This window comes from Haliotis rubra, unplaced genomic scaffold, assembly GCF_003918875.1.
Source record: "Haliotis rubra isolate DU_JTF1 unplaced genomic scaffold, ASM391887v1 Scf488, whole genome shotgun sequence".
Lineage (NCBI taxonomy): Eukaryota > Metazoa > Mollusca > Gastropoda > Lepetellida > Haliotidae > Haliotis > Haliotis rubra.
Window position 1 is genome coordinate 704,318 of NW_025767177.1, and position 20,697 is coordinate 725,014.

The 20,697-nt window shown below is 44.6% G+C and overlaps 1 protein-coding gene across 1 annotated transcript in view; it reads right to left on the bottom strand.

The window, feature by feature from the left end:
- The window catches only part of LOC124291252, a 74,818-nt gene that overhangs the window by 37,885 nt on the left and 16,236 nt on the right, over positions 1-20,697 (bottom strand). The window contains exons 5-7 of the mRNA XM_046728193.1: positions 14,200-14,351; positions 12,264-12,381; positions 6,104-6,320 (exon numbers count right to left, since the gene is read on the bottom strand). Coding sequence (XP_046584149.1) covers positions 6,104-6,320; positions 12,264-12,381; positions 14,200-14,351 — 487 coding nt within the window. The remainder of the gene's footprint in view (positions 1-6,103; positions 6,321-12,263; positions 12,382-14,199; positions 14,352-20,697) is intronic.

A 20,697-nucleotide genomic window follows, 5' to 3' on the forward strand; every position in this document is an offset into this window, starting at 1 on the left:
GCTTAAACAACCGACTATCAAGCTAGATTTCAATCTGCAGGATATGGGTATGCTCATAACGAACCTTGGTATGGCGATGGCTACAAAAGACATCCTAGTAAAACAAGGGATACTACCTGAAAATATTATGAAGTAAATATAGGATGGCTACGATTGCCATGATGGTCGATGGGGCGTTAGTAAATGCCCTAGCATTTTCCGGGAGTAATTTCCTCTTCTCGAAACTACGGGAGTCACACCCGGCTGAAATACAGGCAGAGAGGAGGTGACACGACCTCGCTATTGAGAAATTACAGGCAGCACAATCCGAGTACGCTAAAAAACGCCTCCAGAGGATCGATTACATTAACGAACAACTCAGGCGTGAGAGCCATGCCGTTAAAACATTCCACGATGTCGATGATGCAGCGAGAGAATACTGCCTACTAACTGGTAAACAGCTGGGACCCCTACATAAGCCCACACTCACTCAGTATTACACACCATCCAAGGGGCAAATGGGCTGTGAACTGGTCTTTATCGCGCTGGGTATAGCAGCGACTGCGTTGGTTGCGAAACAATTAGACTAAATACTCGTATAAGTATGCTAAAGATGAGGCCTGCTCCGTATAGATGCGAATACATACTTATGGGGAAGAAAGAAGCCTGTGGTAGGAGATGCAGGACTGAGGGGTACTGTTGTTTCCACATGGAAGCCCTAACTACTCGTGTTCTGTGTGTGGTATAGGGGTTAAAGGGCACTACTGCCTATGTAAAGCTCACGGGGCAAACGTAGTCAGACATCACCTCATCTACGAGAATAAAAAGGCCTACATAAAAAAACGTAGGCGCCTCCTCAGGATAGACCCCCAATTAGAGACTGTGCACACCTAGGAATAGCTATGTTTGTGGAAATTGAGTCCAGGGAAGGTTGCCTGAGAAGCAGGCAGATGGATGTGGGGAAAAGTATAGATATCAGTGTCCTCAACCCCATGATTGTTAGTGAACTATATAAGGGGTGCTCGTTTACAATCATGGTGAAAGTAGGGTTTGATGTGCCATGGGCTGGGCACACTTGGAATTACTTTGATGGGGGGCGAGTAGATGTGCATGGGGAGATAGATATACTTGTTGACAACTCGTTGCAAGTAATACAAAACACCCTACTATGCTGCGTATGTTCTGGGTGGGTAAAGGGAATAATCGATAAGGTGTATCTAGATATTTACTAATTTTTTACCTTTAGGGCGGTCCAATTAGGTGTGTATGTAACTATGACTACTATTCGCGAGCTCAAGCAGATCGCGAGACAGAGAGGGGTGATCGGTTACTCCAGAATGAGGAAGCCAGCCTTGTTGAGATTACTTAACATACAAGCCCCTCCTACGGTAAAACAATTAAAACAAGCAAAACAGCTTGGGCTCACGGGTTATTCAAACCTGGGGAGAGCCGGGTTAATCACATTGTTATCACATGCCCCAGTCACACATACAGAGACCATAGACGCATCAATCGATACCAGTTTTCAGCAGATACGAGAATACTTAGAACGCTACACACACTTGGGGTCCGGGTGGGCTGTAGATAAAATCGATAATGTCTATCTAGACATAGCTAAATATGTGCCGTTCAGAGGTGGGTCATACCTAGACTTGCCCCCCTACTATAGGAAAAACATGCCATGGTCAACGTCAAGAATAGAGGAGACAATTGCCTGAGGGTAGCTATCAGGTCAGCCTTGTTTCCAGCTGACACTAATTCGAACAGGCTTTCTAGCTATCCCCAAGACGATGGGCTCAACTGGGATGGTATAGATGAACCCACCCCCATACCCCAGATAACTAAAATAGAAAAACAGAATAATCTAGCTATAAATGTCTTTGGGCACGAAGGTAACACAACAATAGTGCACAGAGTAAGCCCAGTGTTGGGGAAACGCGTTATCAATATATTCATGATCCAGCGAGGTGACAAGTACCACTATGCGTGGCTATAACACTTTAGCAGGCTGTTGTATGACCAATCGGCACACAGAGAAAAGAGCCACTTCTGCGAACGGTGCCTACATGGCTTCACACGAGCTGATTTATTAGAATCCCACCGGGAGGATTGCCAAGGTGTGGGGCAGGCGCGCTATCACGAGTCGACATGCCTAAGGAAGGTGACAATATCCTAAAATTCGGTAACCACAAGAACCAAATGTCTGTGCCTTATATCATATACGCCGACTTTGAAGCCTTGGTCAAACCTGTTGAGGCTGTTGGGGATACCCCAACCACACAGAAAATACAAGAGCATGAAGCCTGTGGGTTTGGATACGTAGTCGTCCGTTGTGATGGGAAAACGAAAGCTCCCGTAGTGTACAGGGGTCCCGAGGCGGTTGAAAAGTTTCTAAAGTGTTTGCAGGAGGAAGAAAAAATTGTTAGAAATGCACTGTATTCAGTCGCCCCAATGTGTATGACCAAAGCCGACTGGCTAGCTCACGCCTGTAGCACTAATTGTCACGTGTGTGACTCACCACTGAACGGCGGTAAGTATAGAGGCGCCGCTCACAGCGCGTGCAACCTCAACCTTAGAATCAACCCTAAGACAATAAACATCCCCGTGGTCTTTCACAACTTGAGAGGGTACGACTCTCACTTAATCATGCAGGCCATCGCGAAAATCGATGGCAATATAACGTGCATCCCCAACAACATGGAGAGATACATCTCCTTCAGCTTAAACTGCCTGAGGTTCATCGACGCGGTTCAGTTCCTCCTGTCGTCACTCGACAGTCTGGTCAACAATACCTTCCCTATCACCGATCGATACACCGACGCCGAGACTAGACCCCTGTTGATGAGGAAGGGTGTGTACCCCTATGAGTACATGGATGGTTGGGCCAAGTTCACCGAGACCAGACTACCCCCCATCAGAGAATTTTACAGCAATCTGACAGACTCGGCAATATCCCAAGACGATTACTCACACGTTATTAACGTATGGAATAAACTGGGCTGTAAGAATCTGGGTGACTACCACGACCTGTACTTGAGGACAGATGTACTGCTGTTAGCCGTCGTGTTTGAGACGTTTAGGCGGACATGCTTCAAGCAGTATAAACTCGACCCTGCATGGTATTACACCAGCCCAGGTTTGTCGTGGGATGCCTTGCTGAAAAAGACCGAAGTTAAGTTGGAATTGCTTACAGATTATGACATGCACCTATTCATTGAGAAAGGCTTGCAAGGTGGGATCTCCATGGCAACCAAACAATACGCGAAAGCAAATAATCAATACGCGAAGGGTTATGACCCGAGCAAGCAAACTAATCATATTCTCTACCTCGATGCCAACAACCTGTATGACTGGGCTTATGAGCCAGTATCTACCCACAGGGGGATTCGAATGGGCATCGCACGAGGTCGATGTTATGAGCATCGCAGCAGATTCAAACAAAGGTTATATCCTCGAGGTTGACTTGGAATACCCCAAGGCATTACACACATCACACAACAGCTACCCCTGGCCCCGAGCGTATGAGGGTTAACCCAGACTGGATGTCTGAGTACCAACATAACTTGTTAGGTGGGCGGGTGGCAGACTACCCCAAGGACCATGCCATACACACAACGATAAATAAAAAGGTCCTAGGTAAGATGAAGGACGAGTGTGCTGGCACGCCCATAGCCAAGTACATAGGTTTGAGGCCTAAGATGTACTCCATCCTGAAGGCCGACAATGGTGAGATCCGGAAGGCGAAGAAGGGTGTTAAGAAGTGCGATGCTGAAACAACACTTCAAACCGCCAGATTCAAGGAAGCCCTGTTCAAGACCCGTACCTTTAGACATAAAATGAACACACTTAGAAGTGATGGGCATAGGATATACGGACTGACTATAAACAAGGCGTCCTGTCGCCGATGGACACTAAGCGTTGGATAGCTATTGATGGGATAAACGCTGCGTATGCGTGCGGGCATGAAGAAAATTGAACCAGGACATAGATATATATATGTCGGAACCAGAGAAAGTTTGAGGCTATTTACTATAGCTCGCATGGGTACTGGAAAGAGCTAGCTGTAGATAAGCTGGCTAAAATGTAGCGAGTACCGCCAGAGGATGCCAAAGCGTGGCTTGAAAAACAAGCCCTGTGGCGAGATCTATTTACGGCACCGCCTTCGTGCCTAGAAGGAAGTTTGGTATTAACATACCTAATAGCGTTCACCAGGCAGACCTACTGTTCCTACCCCACGACAAGAGGTACAAGTATGCCTTAACCGTCGTGGATGTGGCCAGTCGCTACAAGGAAGCCGAACCCTTGACCGCGAAAGATTCGGTCCAGGTAGCCCGCGGATTCGAGCGTCTATACAAACGCAGTCCGCTGACGTGGCCAACAGAGCTGCAAGTTGACCCCGGGTGGGAATTCATGGGTGTTGTGTCACACCTGTTAGACAAACACGATACAAAGGTCAGGCATGGCACGGCTAGAGCCCATTGCAGCCAAGCCATAGTTGAGAGATTCAATAGGACTTTGGGTGAGTGAGTGAGTGAGTGAGTTTAGTTTTACGCCGCACTCAGCAATATTCCAGCTATATGGCGGCGGATGTGATAGACAATGGCGGCGGATTGTAAATAATCGAGTCTGGACCAGACAATCCAGTGATCAACAGCATGAGCATTGATCTGCGCAATTGGGAACGGATGACATGTGTCAACCAAGTCAGCGAAACTGACCACCCGATCCCGTTAGTCGCCTCTTACGACAAGATAGTCGCCTTTTTATGGCAAGCACATGGGTTGCTGAAGACCTATTCTACCCCGGATCTTCACGGGTCCAATAGGACTTTGGCTGAGCGCTTATTCGGGCATCAGTATGCGAGGGAGATGGCCAACCCGGGGAAGTGATCGACTGAATGGGTCGCGAAATTACCCAAGGTGGTGTCGGCAATCAACCATGAAGTCACTCGTCTCACCGGCAAGAAACCGGCAGACGCTATCAAACTAAAATCAATAGTGGCAGAGTTGGCTGCTCCATTGTGTGGGAAAGAGAAACAGATACCAGATAGGGCCCTAGTGAGGTATCTATACCAGCCAGGGGGAACACGAGGGTGATAGCCGTAAGCGAGCCACTGATCCTCTATGGTCAGTCAAAACTTACGACATAGATAAAGTGGACATGAAAGCCGACGAGCCGAACTTGTACTACTCGAGAGATGGGCCAGGGAGAGGGCTTGTTAGAGAAGAATTATTGATCGTACCGTACGGCACAATGTTACCCCTGGGGATAGCGGCACGTGGAGATCCCAGAATAGACCCGTTAAACTGGCATACTTCAGCCATGTCCCCGGTAGTTAAGTGGTGCGGCACATTGGGCGTCTGGCATCTCAAACTTTTGAGTGCCGGGGGGACTCAAAAGCAGTAGGGGTAATGGTAGCTGGATCAAGGGTCCGACCAAAGCCTTATTTGTGAAATAAGGCTTTGCAGAGGCTTTTGTTGGACTTGATCCAAAAACCCCATTCCCTATACTACTACATTTGATGAAACATTTACTTACTTATAACCTTAGTTTCTTTTGGTGTATAAAATGTTGCTTTGAAACTCAGATGTTCTGCTAAGAAACAATGATGTACTCCTGATATTCATTCTCTTATTTGACACATTAGTGTTGGTTGTTCCACTTAACAGGATGAGAAACAACTATGCTGAAATCTATAATAAAAATATAAATATAACTAAAAGTTTCTTTAATTTTGTAGTATATGCTGATTATCATAGGGTCTTTTTTTTAATTTGATACAGTGGTAAAACTGTCAAGGTGGTGATGGAGACTCAGCTATGTTTAATGACAAGGCTTTCACAGAAGCGTTTCGTAAACCTTTGACAATAAACTTACTTTTCAGATATGAGAGAGTCGCATACCTCACCACCAGACAACCCCTGGTGATAGACAATGACTACAGCTGTATTCTGCATATCTGTAAATCAACTTAATAAAAATACAGTCTATAGTACATGAAATTGTTATGTGTATACCTGGGTATATGTCTGTGATCATAGTTATTTTGTGACGTACCAGAAACTCGACTTTGAAACACAATAAACACCCAGTACAGACCTCCCTGATTACTGATTCTGCTTACCCTGACCAGACTGTGTGTTGGAAGTACATTCACTATCTTCCATCGGCGGAGGAACCACACCGACAATCTGTGGGGAGTCTGTACCCCCTGTGTTGACAGGTTGATGTTCCATGTGGCCATTAGACAGTAGTCTGTGGAGGGCGTAGCAGCGGAATCTCTTGGTGTGACAGTTCCGCATCACACATGGAGGCTGGCCTTTAAGGAGTGTTTCAGCAGCCTAATGAAGTAGTATATAGTCATTACTGCTCAGATAAGTGGAGGACGTGTGTCACAATTAAAGATTAAATCTACTAATGTAAAGAGAACTGAAAATGGAATCTAACTGGATTGGTATTCTTAGTTACTTAGAAAAGTAACCTCTGATGAGAATCACTACGCCAATGGAGAAGGTTCCGCCACCACGATAAACAGCCAGGACACGTGCAATCAAATCCAAACACTTTATTGTCAAAGCCAAGGCGACACAGACAGACCGAAGAACCGAACATCAAACTGGGGAAGCGAGTTTATGTTTAAGGGAGATAACTCTAAAAGTCATTGTGTTAACTCGCTAATCACTAACTGCCAACTGGCGTAACTTCTCCTTCCTTCGTCTTATAAAAAAAATGATGGATGGGATCCATACATGTATGCATATGAAAGGGGAATACCAAATACAACGGGCCTATGTGGTAGAATATGATCACTAAAGATAATAACAGTAAACAAATGGTAAATTGTGGTTTAGACTCTTTGGAACAAATATGTCCTGTGAAATTGGATTATAACACTGACAAACTGAAAGGAAATGAGACCATCACTGAATAGACTGCCCTCCAGTCTGGGGATTATTCTGCCCCATCACATAAAAGCAACTGATATATGTAACACAGTATCACCAGAGGATGCTCCCGCACACATTACTCTAGTAAAGGATATAGTCTGAGAGGTGGCATGGCATCTGACGATTGCGACTGGACCGCCGCCAACTTTGGAGACATAGAAGGTTCTGATTGATCGATAGAGTCTGCTGAAGCATCTTCTGGATAGTCAGTGTTGCCAGTAGTGCGTCTGGTATGAATTCATGTCAGCATAATAGAGGGTCGGCTCTCTCTGCAGGTGTAGGGGCTCCATGATGACATCTGGTATAGGAGGTTGAGGAGGAGGTAGAGACTCTGGGAATCTGTCATGTTCATCTCCCACTGGCAGATATTGGAGATCAGCCGACAAGGTGGATGCTTGTTACAGTGAAGGTTTAGTAACAGAAGTAACACTCTGACTTTTCACTCTATAGGAAGTGTTTGAAGTTGTGATCCGGTGAATTTCACGAATGTTGCACCAGTCATTGTCAACTGCTGTGACAATGTAATGAATGAGCACGCGGGACTTGGAGCCATCGCTGTGAATGAAGACTATGCTTCCACATCAATGTCAGGCGTCAGACCCTGCTTGAGGTGGGAGTCTTAGACTTCTCACTTGATAAATGATTGGACACTACGTTGGCCATGTTGACTAGAATTAGATCCATGTCATGTATAGGCAACTGAGAGTTTATGTGCTGGTCAGCGTTGTGTCCACATTTCCCTGAAGCGGAGAAACCTCTGCTTCTGCTCCGTGAGTTCCAGGCGTGCAGTGGCGAGAAAGGTTGAGGCGAGGCGTAACTGAACTGAGGGTCTTGGCCAGTAACTCAGTTATGAGTTCTTGAACAGCTCTTTCTGCAATTGGGTTCTTATTCTTGTTCTTGACTTCGATCGATTTCAATAACTACACCATTTTGTTTCATAAACCTGTCATTAACAAGGGCTACAAAACCGGGGAGCTGGATCAGTTCGAATGACAGCAGGCGGTCCATCCATTGGGTGAACTTCACTGCACAAAGCAATAATTGAGCTGCGGAGTGTCGTGGCCTTCGTCATCGAGTAGACAGGACAGTGTAAGAGATGTGACACATTCCGGACTACAAGTATGAATTGCGGGTTCGCGGCCGAACAACGTCCCGCTCGAAACTGATTCAATAGTATCAGAAGCGGGTCTCCAGTGGACTGTTGGATCACTGTATGTGGTAAACTGCGAAGTGATTGAGGCATCTATGGCAACTGGCAGTGGTGTCTTCAATAGTCTTGTCAAGATCCAAGGCATAGAAATGGCGCTGTATGACCTGTTTCATCTGGTGAGTGGTGGGATGATTGAGTTGAATGTGCAGGGCAGTCAATGTCGGCAGACAATTTCCGCAGCGGTACAATGATCCGTTCTGTTAGGCGTGAAAAGGTTCCTCCTTGACAACAACAAATTAGCCGTCCAGCGCAATGGAAGGCGACCTGTAGGTAGCGTTGCGTCCCTGATGTTGAGTCAACTTCTTGGGCCGGGCGTGTACCTTGAGAGTGAGATGGGCATGTGTGCGTCGAAGATCACTGCACTCTGACTGGATGGATTTCCAGGCAGCTCTGCTAATGAATGGTAATCTTGACTCTCCAGTGATAAAGTCCTGAATGGAAGTGTCTGGACAACGAATCTTCGATACGAGCCCGCGAAGAGCAAATTTGACAAGTAGGTTCGCTTAAGTAATCTGGTGCATTTCTGCTCGTGAAATCCAAAGGCAGGTTCGCGGCACCTGCAAGGTGGCGAATAGATGCTTGATGGTGGCTCACAATGGAGAGGAATGTGTACACTTTCGTGGACTGGCAGAAAATTCTCCCCTGCACAATTTCTCAAAGGCTTGCACACAAGGCTTACTGTCGAGTGAGAACACAAGTCTTATGCTTTGACTGGATCATGTAAGGGCTGAAGTGTTTGACAGCTAAAGCGATGGAAAGTGCTTCTATTTCACATGGTAACCACTTCCTTGATGACCTCCGGGCTTGGAGCTGAAGAAACTGGCAAAGGAGAGAGGCTTGTTGTTTTAGAGGTAACATAGAGGGTAGCACCAACACCCTGTCTCTTAACTGAACCATCAGTGACAACCCATAACTGGTCACCAGTGCGTGGGAAGAGTGAGTACCACGACAAGTTGAGAGAGCCCTCTGAGAATCCCTGAACAGTTGGATGAGATCTTCAGTCCAATGTATTCGATCAGTTGACTGCTTTCCCGCATAATAGCATCATCAAGGGGTGCCAGGATAGATGAACAGTTGGGGAATAACTTCGTGCCAGCATTTTGTATGTCCCTCGTAGGACCGTAGTCCTTTCACTTTCTCAGGAGGAGCACAAGCAGACAATGTAGAGATCCGGTGAGGGCTTGCAGAGATCGTACCGTTTCTCCAGATCCAACGAGGGATGGTTGTGGATGTGGGTGCAATAATGGTCTCTGATGCAGAGATTTGAGACTGTTCTTGTGAAGAGTCTCCAGTAGACGTTTCCAGTTGCTGTATAGATCATCGAATTACCACCACAATACAAGTCATCAGCAAGTTTTACTACCACCCCTTCTTCAAGTAGGTGCAGCCAGAGTACCCACGGCACATCAACTCCTCCAAGCAGATCTCGGATCCAGGCATGCCCATTGCAGATCTTGCATACATTACGTACACCTCTGAAAGGGGTTGCTACACCACAGAACATCGAAGTCATGAGCTAAAGGTATCTGGTAGAAGGCGTTGGTGAGATCCGTGGAAATGAGGAATAAGCCACTGAGCAATCTGTAAGTAGAGTGGAATCAACATCCGGGAGAAGTGATGGTTGGGGCTTTGAATATCGATCCGACATCTCGAAAGCTGTAACTAGCTAAAGCAGCCTGAGTTTTCTTCACAAGAAAGGATGGGTTAAGGTACTCAGCAGTTACCCCAACATCTTGGTCGAACAAACACTCCTTTAGCTTCAAGATCGTTGAACTTGGCTTGCAACTCTTCAAGTTTATCTCTGGCATACTGGGGTACTCTACCTTTCCTTTGAGGAGGCAACACAGGGCCCATGTTGACTGCAGCATGTACAGGACCAAGCTCCATTATAACCTTTGAAGTTGGGATCAAAGACATCGTCATACTCATCAAGTAAGAGTTCTGAACTTCTGCAGGGGTATTTGGGGGTAGGGCATGATCGGATCAACTTAACAGCTTGAGAGAAACCACTTTGCTGTTTCTTCTGGGGCGACACATTTTGGCTAGTGATGACAGAGTCTGTGGGTTGTACTTTGTCGGGGGCATCTCACGACATGTCTCACCTGGCAGAAGTGTGCATGTTTCAATGACAAAGGCTCATCCGTCCAGGTTCCGGATGCGTATCCGTCCACAGACACTGGGAGCGATGTCAACCTCTGGCCAGTTTTGTTTCCCAATGGGAAAAGTTCTCAACCCTAGGTTCCAGAAGCGAGATGGTCATCATGTGTAGTGGACTCGGAGAAGAACTTCCAGCTTCGGCGTAGTCTCCTGGCCAAATAGTGGTGGGACTGTGCGCAGCTCTGAGGACTTTGGCGTCTAACTGTGTGTTGATCAAGCTTTGACTCCTTCCTGAATGGCTCCTAATCTACGATGACACGTTCACCTCGAAAGATTTGTGCGCCTAGCGGGTCTGGCATAAACATCATTCAATTCCATAAAGGGAATGCCTGCTAAAATGTCGACATCCAAATCCTCAACAACAAGACCCTCGAATGTGAATTCTTCCTGGCCACGAGCGAAGACAGCACTAACTTCCCCACAACTCTGAGGGGCGAAACACCATCTGCTTGCCTGGCTGACTGGGTGCTAATCTTGGCGTCAAGATCAAGTTCTTTGCCACAGATAACTTCACCATGTTCCCGGTGGCACCACTGTCCAAGGTAATGCGTGCCAAGTGATGTTGGTAAAAGGTATTGAGGCAGGGGAACTGAGATACTTTGGACTCTCATCACACCAACTGGTTCCTCATATTCTTTAACGTCGCAGTCATCATCAGGGGTTTGGTCATGACTATCGTGGGGAATCGTCCTCAAGGGCAGAAATAACGATCTGTCGAGCCTTAGCTAGATAGCGTTTATCACTAGCGGAAGGTAACTGCACTCACTCAGAAAATGGCGATCAGGTCTGTCAGCCAACTTGCACAAAGGACAAGACTTGTCAGTTTTCTTGTGAGGGAAAGCGGCAGGCAAGAGTGTTGCCGTTTGTCCTGAGTAGGGAATAACGTTGCAGTTCTCATAACTTTCATGTCCTGATTAGTCATAATTTCATCTTGAAGGGAGGACATGGCTTGAGAGATTTCAGGCTTTATGGATGCAAAGTGCGAGCGTAGTTCAGTGCCATAGCGTTGCTTAACCAATTTGGGTAAGTCCTTATGTATGAGGCTAAGCCACGTGAGCACAATAAAGTTCTCAAGAGATGGGGATAATTCTTCATCCTCAATGATTTCTTCCCCATGGTGTGTGATATTACCCCCAGTCTTCATCAAGTTATCTTCAACGAAGGCAACCAGACGCTGGTAAAGGTCTTCAGGACGCTCATCTGGTAACAAAGAAATGTTGGCAAAGTCCAGAAAATGTGATCCAGTTGACTGAAATCCGTAATGTAAACATATTTCCTGCCAAATGTTGCTGAGAGAGGATGACTTCTTGACAATGGTGCTTCTAGCAATAACAGGGCAATAATTGGCGATCTGGCCAAGCATAAGTTCAAGCATTGTCACTTTCTGTTCAGAAGTACGACGAATGGCTATATCAACATCATCTCCATCGTTTACAAAACCACGTCGAGGGTTATCACGAGTTTTCTTCGTCCAGGTCACACCATCCACCAAAAAGTGTGCAAAATTCTGGTCTAGTGACAGAGTGTAATGGAGATTTTGTTTCCAGTTCTCAAAGGAATTAACTGTCTCAGATTTTGTAAGACACCATTGCTTCGGGGTTCTATGTGTATGCGCCATTTTGGACAGTTACAACGATCACACGTGCTATCCAACCAATATGCTGACTGACTGACCGCTTACGTTTTTAGTAGTTACCGGGAAGCGTAGGTCATGTAGTTAATCCATATCGCTGCCACCACGCCAATGGAGAAGGTTCCGCCTCCACGATAAACAGCCAGGACACGTGCAATCAAATCCAAACACTTTATTGTCGAAGCCAAGGCGACACACAGACAGACCGAAGAACCGAACATCAAACTGTGAAAGCGAGTTTATGTTTAAGGGAGATAACTCTAAAAGTCATTGTGTTAACTCGCTAATAACTAACTGCCAACTGGCACTAGTTTGTAAATACAGGTATAATTCCTACCATCAGAACATGGACTCCACAGCTATCACTGTCTGTCTGAGGAAGTGTCTTGTATAGCATGTCACTCCATGTTTGCAATGCTTGGCCTGTCAGTTCACTCCTCACTGCCATGTACTGTCTGCAAACACATGACATACATGATGTAAACACATGCAATGTGCTGTACAAACCATAGCAGGCCAGGTATACATAATTTATACAATATGTTTATCCCATGTTTATTATGTGCTGTCTCCACTGATTGTACATCATGTGCTGTCTGTAACTGACCATATATCATGTGCTGTCTGCATCTGACCGTATATCATGTGCTGTCTGCATCTGACCGTATACCATGTGCTGTCTGCAACATGCCATATACCATGTGCTGTCTGCAACTGACCGTATACCATGTGCTGTCCGCAACATGCCATATACCATGTGCTGTCTGCAACATGCCATATACCATGTGCTGTCTGCAACTGACCATATATCATGTGCTGTCTGCAACTGACCATATATCATGTGCTGTCTGCAACATGCTATATACCATGTGCTGTCTGCAACTGACCGTATATCATGTGCTGTCTGCAACTGACCGTATACCATATGGTGTCTGCAACATACCATATACCATGTGGTGTCTTCAACTGACCGTATACCATATGGTGTCTGCAACATGCCATATACCATGTGCTGTCTGCAACTGACCGTATACCATATGGTGTCTGCAACATACCATATACCATGTGGTGTCTTCAACTGACCGTATACCATATGGTGTCTGCAACATGTCATACACCATGTGCTCTATGCAACATGCCATATACCATGTGCTGACTGCAACTGACCATACATCATGTGCTGACTGCAACTGACCATACATCATGTGCTGTCTGCAACATGCCATATCCCATGTGCTGTCTGCAACTGGCCATATACCATGTGCTGTCTGCAACTTGCTATATACCATGTGCTGTCTGCAGCTGACCGTATACCATGTGCTGTCTGCAACTGACCGTATACCATGTGCTGTCTGCAACTGACCGTATATCGTGTGCTGTCTGCAACATGCTATATACCATGTGCTGTCCGCAACTGACGATACATCATGAGCTGTCTGCAACAAGCCATATACCATGTGCTGACTGCAACTGACCGTATATCATGTGCTGTCTGCAACATGCCATATATCATGTGCCATCTACAACCATGTACAAACCATGGCAGGCAATGTATACATAATTTATACAATATGTTTATACCATGTTTATTATGTGCTGTCTCCACTGATTGTACACCGCTTGTTGTCTGCAACTGACCGTACATCATGTGCTGTCTGCAACTGACCGTACATCATGTGCTGTCTGCAACTGACCGTACATCATGTGCTGTCTGCAACTGACCGTACATCATGTGCTGTCTGCAACTGACCGTACACCATGTGCTGTCTGCAACTGACCGTATACCATGTGCTGTCTACAACATGCCATATATCATGTGCTGTCTGCAACTCACCGTATATCATATGCTGTCTGCAACTCACCGTATATCATATGCTGTCTGAAACATGCCATATACCATGTGCAGTCTGCAACTGACCGTATACCATATGGTGTCTGCAACATGCCATATACCATGTGCTGTCTGCAACTGGCCGTATACCATGTGCTGTCTGCAACTGACCGTATATCATGTGCTGTCTGCAACTGACCGTATACCATATGGTGTCTGCAACTGACCGTATATCGTGTGGTGTCTGCAATATGCCATATACCATGTGCTGTATGCAACATGCCATATACCATGTGCTGTATGATTTAAATACACGCTGTATACACCATGTTTATCCCCTGTACTGTCTGTTACCCACCATAAACCATGTGCGTACTGTGTATATATACTATTGACTATCACATGCATTGTATTCATCTACATCTGTCCTGTGAGAACGTACCTCCAGTGTGAAATAAGCTTGGATGTCTGGTCTGACTGTCTAGAGTTGATGACACCTACTGTCCTGTCTCTGACATTGGCTGCAAGAAGCACCCAGTGACTGTCTGCAACACACACTGGCATCAGCAGCCACGTGAATACCCTCATATCCACCTGTAACAGATATTGGGTGAGGTAAATACCCTAAGATCCGCCTGTAACAGATACTAGGTGTGGTGAATACCCTCAGATCCACCTGTAACAGATACTAGGTGTGGTGAATACCCTCAGATCCACCTGTAATATAGATACTAGGTGTGGTGAATACCCTCAGATCCACCTGTAATATGGATATTGGGTGTGGTGAATACCCTCAGATCCACCTACAACGTAGATACTAGGTGTGGTGAATACCCTCAGATCCACCTGTAACAGATACTAGGTGTGGTCAATACCCTCAGATCCACCTGTAACAGATACTAGGTGTGGTCAATACCCTCAGATCCACCTTTAAAATAGATATTGGGTGTGGTGAATACCCTCAGATCCACCTATAACAGATACTGGGTGAGGTGAATACCCTCAGATCCACCTGTAACATATATACTGGGAGTGGTGAATATCCTCAGATCAACCTATAACAGATACTGGGTGTGGTGAATACCCTCAGATGCACCTGTAACAGATACTGGGTGAGGTGAATATCCTCAGATCCACCTCTAACATAGATATTGGGTGTAGTGAATACCCTCAAATCCACCTGTAACATAGATATTGGGTGAGGTGAATATCCCCAGATCCACCTGTAAAATAGATACTGGGTGAGGTAAATACCCTCAGATCCACCTGTAACATAGATATTGGGTGAGGTGAATACCCTCAGATCCACCTGTAACATAGATACTGGGTGAGGTGAATACCTCAGATCTACCTGTAACATACATACTGGGTGAGGTGAATACCCTCAGATCCACCTGTAACATAGATATTGGGTGAGGTGAATACCCTCAGATCCACCAGTAACATAGATATTGGGTGAGGTGACTACCCTCAGATCCACCTGTAACAGATACTTGGTGAGGTTAATACCCTCAGATCCACCTGTAACAGATACTGGGTGAGGTGAATATCCTCAGATCCACCTGTAACAGATATTGGGTGAAGTGAATATCCTCAGATCCACCTGTTACATAGATACTAGGTGAAGTGAATACCCTCAGATCCACCTGTAACAGAGACTGGGTGAGATGAATACCCTCAGATCCACCTGTAACAGATTTTGGGTGTGGTGAATATCCTCAGATCCACCTGTTACATAGATACTGGGTGTGGTGAATATCCTCAGATCCACCTATAACAGATACTGGGTGAGGTGAATATCCTCAGATCCCCCTGTAACAGATATTGGGTGAAGTAAATACCCTTAGATCCACCTCTAACAGATACTGGGTGTGGTGAATACCCTCAGATCCACCTGTAACATAGATACTGGTTGAGGTGAATACCCTCAGATCCACCTGTAACAGATACTGGGTGAGGTGAATACCCTCAGATCCACCTGTAACATAGATACTGGGTGTGGTGAATACCCTCAGATCCACCTGTAACAGATACTGGGTGTGGGGAATACTCTCAGATCCACCTGTAACATAGATATTGGGTGTGGGGAATACTCTCAGATCCACCTGTAACATAGATATTGGGTGTTGGGAATACTCTCAGATCCACCTGTAACAGATATTGGGTGAGGTGAATATTCTCAGATGCACCTGTAACATAGATATTGGGTGTGGTGAATATGCTCAGATCCACCTATAAGGAACAATTAAGGTATTGTTTGTAATTATTAGTAAACTTACATCTGGATTATAGTTGCCTTATTTCTCTGGATTCCACAGACACATACAGAATGGAAATGAAATTTTTAATTATGTCATAGCTATCCCTAGTGGTATGCTTAAAAGGGTTATGCAGTTATCTCCCTTGGCTGTGACGTCACAACATAGTTGTTGAAAACCTCATGATTTTTCTCAAGAAAAACTAACATCTTCTGCATCTCCTCGTGGGGAGTTTGGCGCGGGCATTAAATCCCATAATCCAGACGTAAGTTTACTAAAGTACTGTCGGAAATGCTAGAAAAATGCTTTAGACTTATATGTAAAATTCAGAGGTATTACAGTTACTTAAACAAATATCACTTCAAGAAACATCTACCTAAAGTAGACCGAGGGAATAAATTTTGAGACATGCTCTAAAATGTGTTCTTACTGATGAAAATACCAAAAACTTAGAAAAATAAGGGGTAGTCGGACGTAATTTGATACAAACATTAATTGCCTGTCACGTCATCAGCATCCACGGTATCGACAGGTGAAATTGACACCTGAGCACACGCTCGGGCGAGGGGTCATCTCAATAGATGTTTTCTGCAAAATGTTGAATATATGTACGTATAGTATACGTATCGGTTATGTAAGGGATCATTTGTGTATGTGTGTTTTTTATGAAATAAACATACGAATTACTGTACATTGGAAAGAATCCTATCACTTGTGTTATCTTATCGATTGATTGCAGAAATGTGGAACGTTTCAATAAATGTTTTGCATGTCAACAGTATATTTCATTGAAAAAATATGGATGTAATTCGGTCAGTTTAATCTAGTTGTGAACATTGGCCAAAGTTTTAACTAAGTCACTGGTGTAGCTTCTTTAGAATATATATGTTTCTTCTCATAATTTTTGTATACCGCCCGTATGAGCACTCTCTTGTCAAAGTTGTCAAGGATGGTTTTTCGTCCCGGTTTTGCATTTGAAACGGTCCCTGTCTTGTCTGATTTGTTTACAATATTGCAAACGTGTTGGTGAAACATGCCAACAGCTCTACAAGTTCTGTAATAAACCCTTTCTAAACTAATGAAAGGTTAACCTCTGTCTTTTTTAAGCAGAAAAAAACTATAAACCTTTGCAACAATCGTTGGCCATAGTGGACGCTGTGATAAAGATGTGCATGCATGACGGGAAACTTATTTATCAAGACTTAACATTTATATTAATATTTCTTCAATAAAGAAACGATAATTTAAGTAAAGTAACACAAACATTCACCATTTATTTGTTTAGGAAAAACGTTAATTCATAATTTTACACTTCCTGTATTATTAGCATAAATGTAAAGACTATTTCAGATTTCTGTTGATGAACTCCGAAAAAATCTGAAGTTGCTGTTTTGGTATCAAATTCTCTCCTGTAAACTGCCCTTTAAATGCATGGGAATATTAAATCGATTGAAATAAAAATTAGGTAGACAATAGGCGAGTTGATATATTGACAACATGGTACATTTATCACCTATATAAAGATATTAAGGCTAAAAAGCATTTTTCTAGAATTTCCGACAGTACTTTAATAATTACTAACAATACATTAATTGTTCCTAATTATAGGCGTAAACATTCCCTCTGGATTATGGTTGCCAGAATCACACATAAGGAAGGAGGGTTTATGCAGATGATGAATACAGCAATATCACTAATTATCCCGTTATAGTCTATGACATAACAATTAGGATAACTATGACTTAGGTGATGAAATGAATTATATGGATTACCTAGATCATTCCCTGGATATATACCAAAAGGGAAGGATCATACTCGTGAGGGAGAAATGTTTGGTGTTTGGAGAAGACTGACGTCACTTCCGGTCCAAGACGTCATATCCGGTTCTGTAATAGTCTATTTGACCGATTCTCATTGTAACCGGTTTCTGACGTCACTTCCTATTCGATTACCTCACTTCCTGTTCGATTACCTCACTTCCGGTAAGTGATTTTCAAGTCTTCTCGTATATTATTTAGCTGGAGTAATAAACTGCAGCGGATATAATAATTCCACTTACTGGTGAGAAATATTAATAGATACGGTTCTTCAAAGATCCTCATCCTTCCGTTTACTGTTAACCTGTTTCCTCCCTCACAGTCCAAGACAGTGAAACACTGCTGAGTTTGGATATATCTGCACACACACACCCTTCTTTTTCCCCCTCAAGGGAAAACAGGTGGAGGAGAGGCGCTGTCTGTAGGCTCTCTAAGGATGGAATGACGTTTCGCAAGAGATATTGTCCACCGGCATGCAGCAACAATCTGATCTATGGAAATGGACCCCCAAGCTGCAAGTGACGACATCCAGGCCCTGGTCTCATGCAGGGAAAACTATTTTGCACTAAGCTGGTGTTACAGTCATGGTAAACAAAGTGATGGTCCTCCTAAGCCAAGACGATATAGTATGCAATCAAGACCTCCAAATCAACAATTGTCTTGCATGAGATAAAAAGACAGCGGCAAATACGGCTGATATTGAGAGTACGTTGTAGATTTCATCTCAGAGCTCGAATAGGTCATAGGACTCTAGTTCTGTCTGATCTAGAGGCAAAGGTAGGGAATACTTGAATCTGGGATACTCTGTGCATGAGATACCGCTAGCAGATGCCCGATTCTTGGCAAGAAAAAAAACTGGTAAAGTGCTACAGGACAGCCAACCATAGCCTCCTGTAAAGGTGACTGACTAAAGTCTATGGCAAAAAATTCTGGTATTCTGGAACTGGAAGCTGTAGCAATAACAAGGAGAAAAACACCCCGTTAAGGAGAAGAAATGTCAAGGAAGTTCCTACATAGGTTTGGAAGAATTCTTGAGGGAATACAGAATGAGACATAAAGCCAACTTGGTGAAGATTGAAGGACTAGGAGCTGAAAAATAAAAGAAGAAATAAATAAAGAAAGCAGTAACTGGAATGATCTAATCGGCTTGTAGAGCAAGCTGTTAGAACCACTGCTAGTCCTGGTATATCCTAAACAGAAACGATTGCTGAGCTGTAGTCCACCATAGGACTGTTTCAGTGTCTTAACATCACGAAGATAAAGATAGAAATCCGCTAAGAAATCTGAATTCTCCTCAACATAAAAATTGGAGGATAGATATCAGAACACTGAAAAATATCCATAGATTGGTGAAACAATTTCCTCAGTGGATTGTTTTGGAAGATGTGTCTCCAGTCAAGAGGCGAGATGGTACTAGTGCTGCCGAATGGTCTAACACAAAACTCAAGTGTGAGTGGCATCGGAAAACTGCCTGAAAAAACAACATCCAAAGAGGAGTGGGCAAGCATCCCTCGTGGGCTAACATGACCACCACAGTATCTTGATTAATTGCCAAATAATCCTCAAAACCTGGGTGAGGAAGCAACCGCCATATAAAAGATATCGATCTAGTACGCATGGGCTAAAACCTAAAACTCCCTTGGACTAGGAGGAGTGAGTGAGTGAGTTTAGTTTTACGCCGCACTCAGCAATATTCCAGCTATATGGCGGCGGTCTGTAAATAATCGAGTCTGGACCAGACAATCCAGTGATCAATAGCATGAGCATCGATCTGGACAATTGGGAACCGATGACATGTGTCAACCAAGTCAGCGAAACTGACCACCCGATCCCGTTAGTCGCCTCTTACGACAAGATAGTCGCCTTTTATGGCAAGCACATGGGTTGCTGAAGACCTATTCTACCCCGGATCTTCACGGGTCTGGACTAGGAGGAACGTGATTGAAATGTGAACGAAAGTTTGGGATAATTTCGAGGACAGATGTGAGAATTCCGTATCAATTTGAAGCACTGGCAAGGAAAAAACATCCCCATCTTAACAAGGTTGACATGGGCTTGTCTATCCATACCCCTAGCCGAGGATGCTAAGCCGTCGTATTTGCAATATTGTGACTGAATTGTCCATCCACATTGTACAGTGAACGCAGACACGAGATCACAGAATAATGTCCCACATGGTGCATAAAAGTCTTACAGCGCATCTCCAACGGCGCGTCATATTTCTAAACAAACATACCTTCATAGAAAAAGATCACTAATCAATGCGCCGTTGATTAAACCCATGATTAAACTCATGTCCGCCCGTTACAGGGCTGATAAAACGCAAATTGAATAGCCACATGAGTTATCCCACCAGGTACCCATGTACCCTGCCGGATATAGAGGCAAATGAACAAACACTTGCCTGTATTCAGTGACGGGATATCAGGCTTGTTTCCAACGTAACGGTATAACGCCCGTGCCTCCCGTGGAGCGCTCAGCTGACAGTGCATTCTGGCAAGAAAACGCACGTGTCATCCCTGTTATCTGATACATTCACCTGGCCGTCACCTGGTTCGACGTATGTGCTACCTGAGCTGCCGTCGCCTCGTGGGACAGCGGATTGAATTTGAACCCTGGCCTCGAATATAGCCGTGGTGGTGCTAATTCCGTAATAATAACAATGAAAGTGACATATCGCGAAATCCAACCACAAAGTGGATGCTCAGGCGCTACAAAGTGAGGTTTGAGTTAATAGTACAGTGAAAAGAGATGCGTTGAAAGATGTGATCTGAACGCAATTAAAACATGGAAACAGTTTATAACGAGGAACAGACTATTCCACAGTGATGGCAACCACTGAAAGAACATTCTCAATAACAGGCC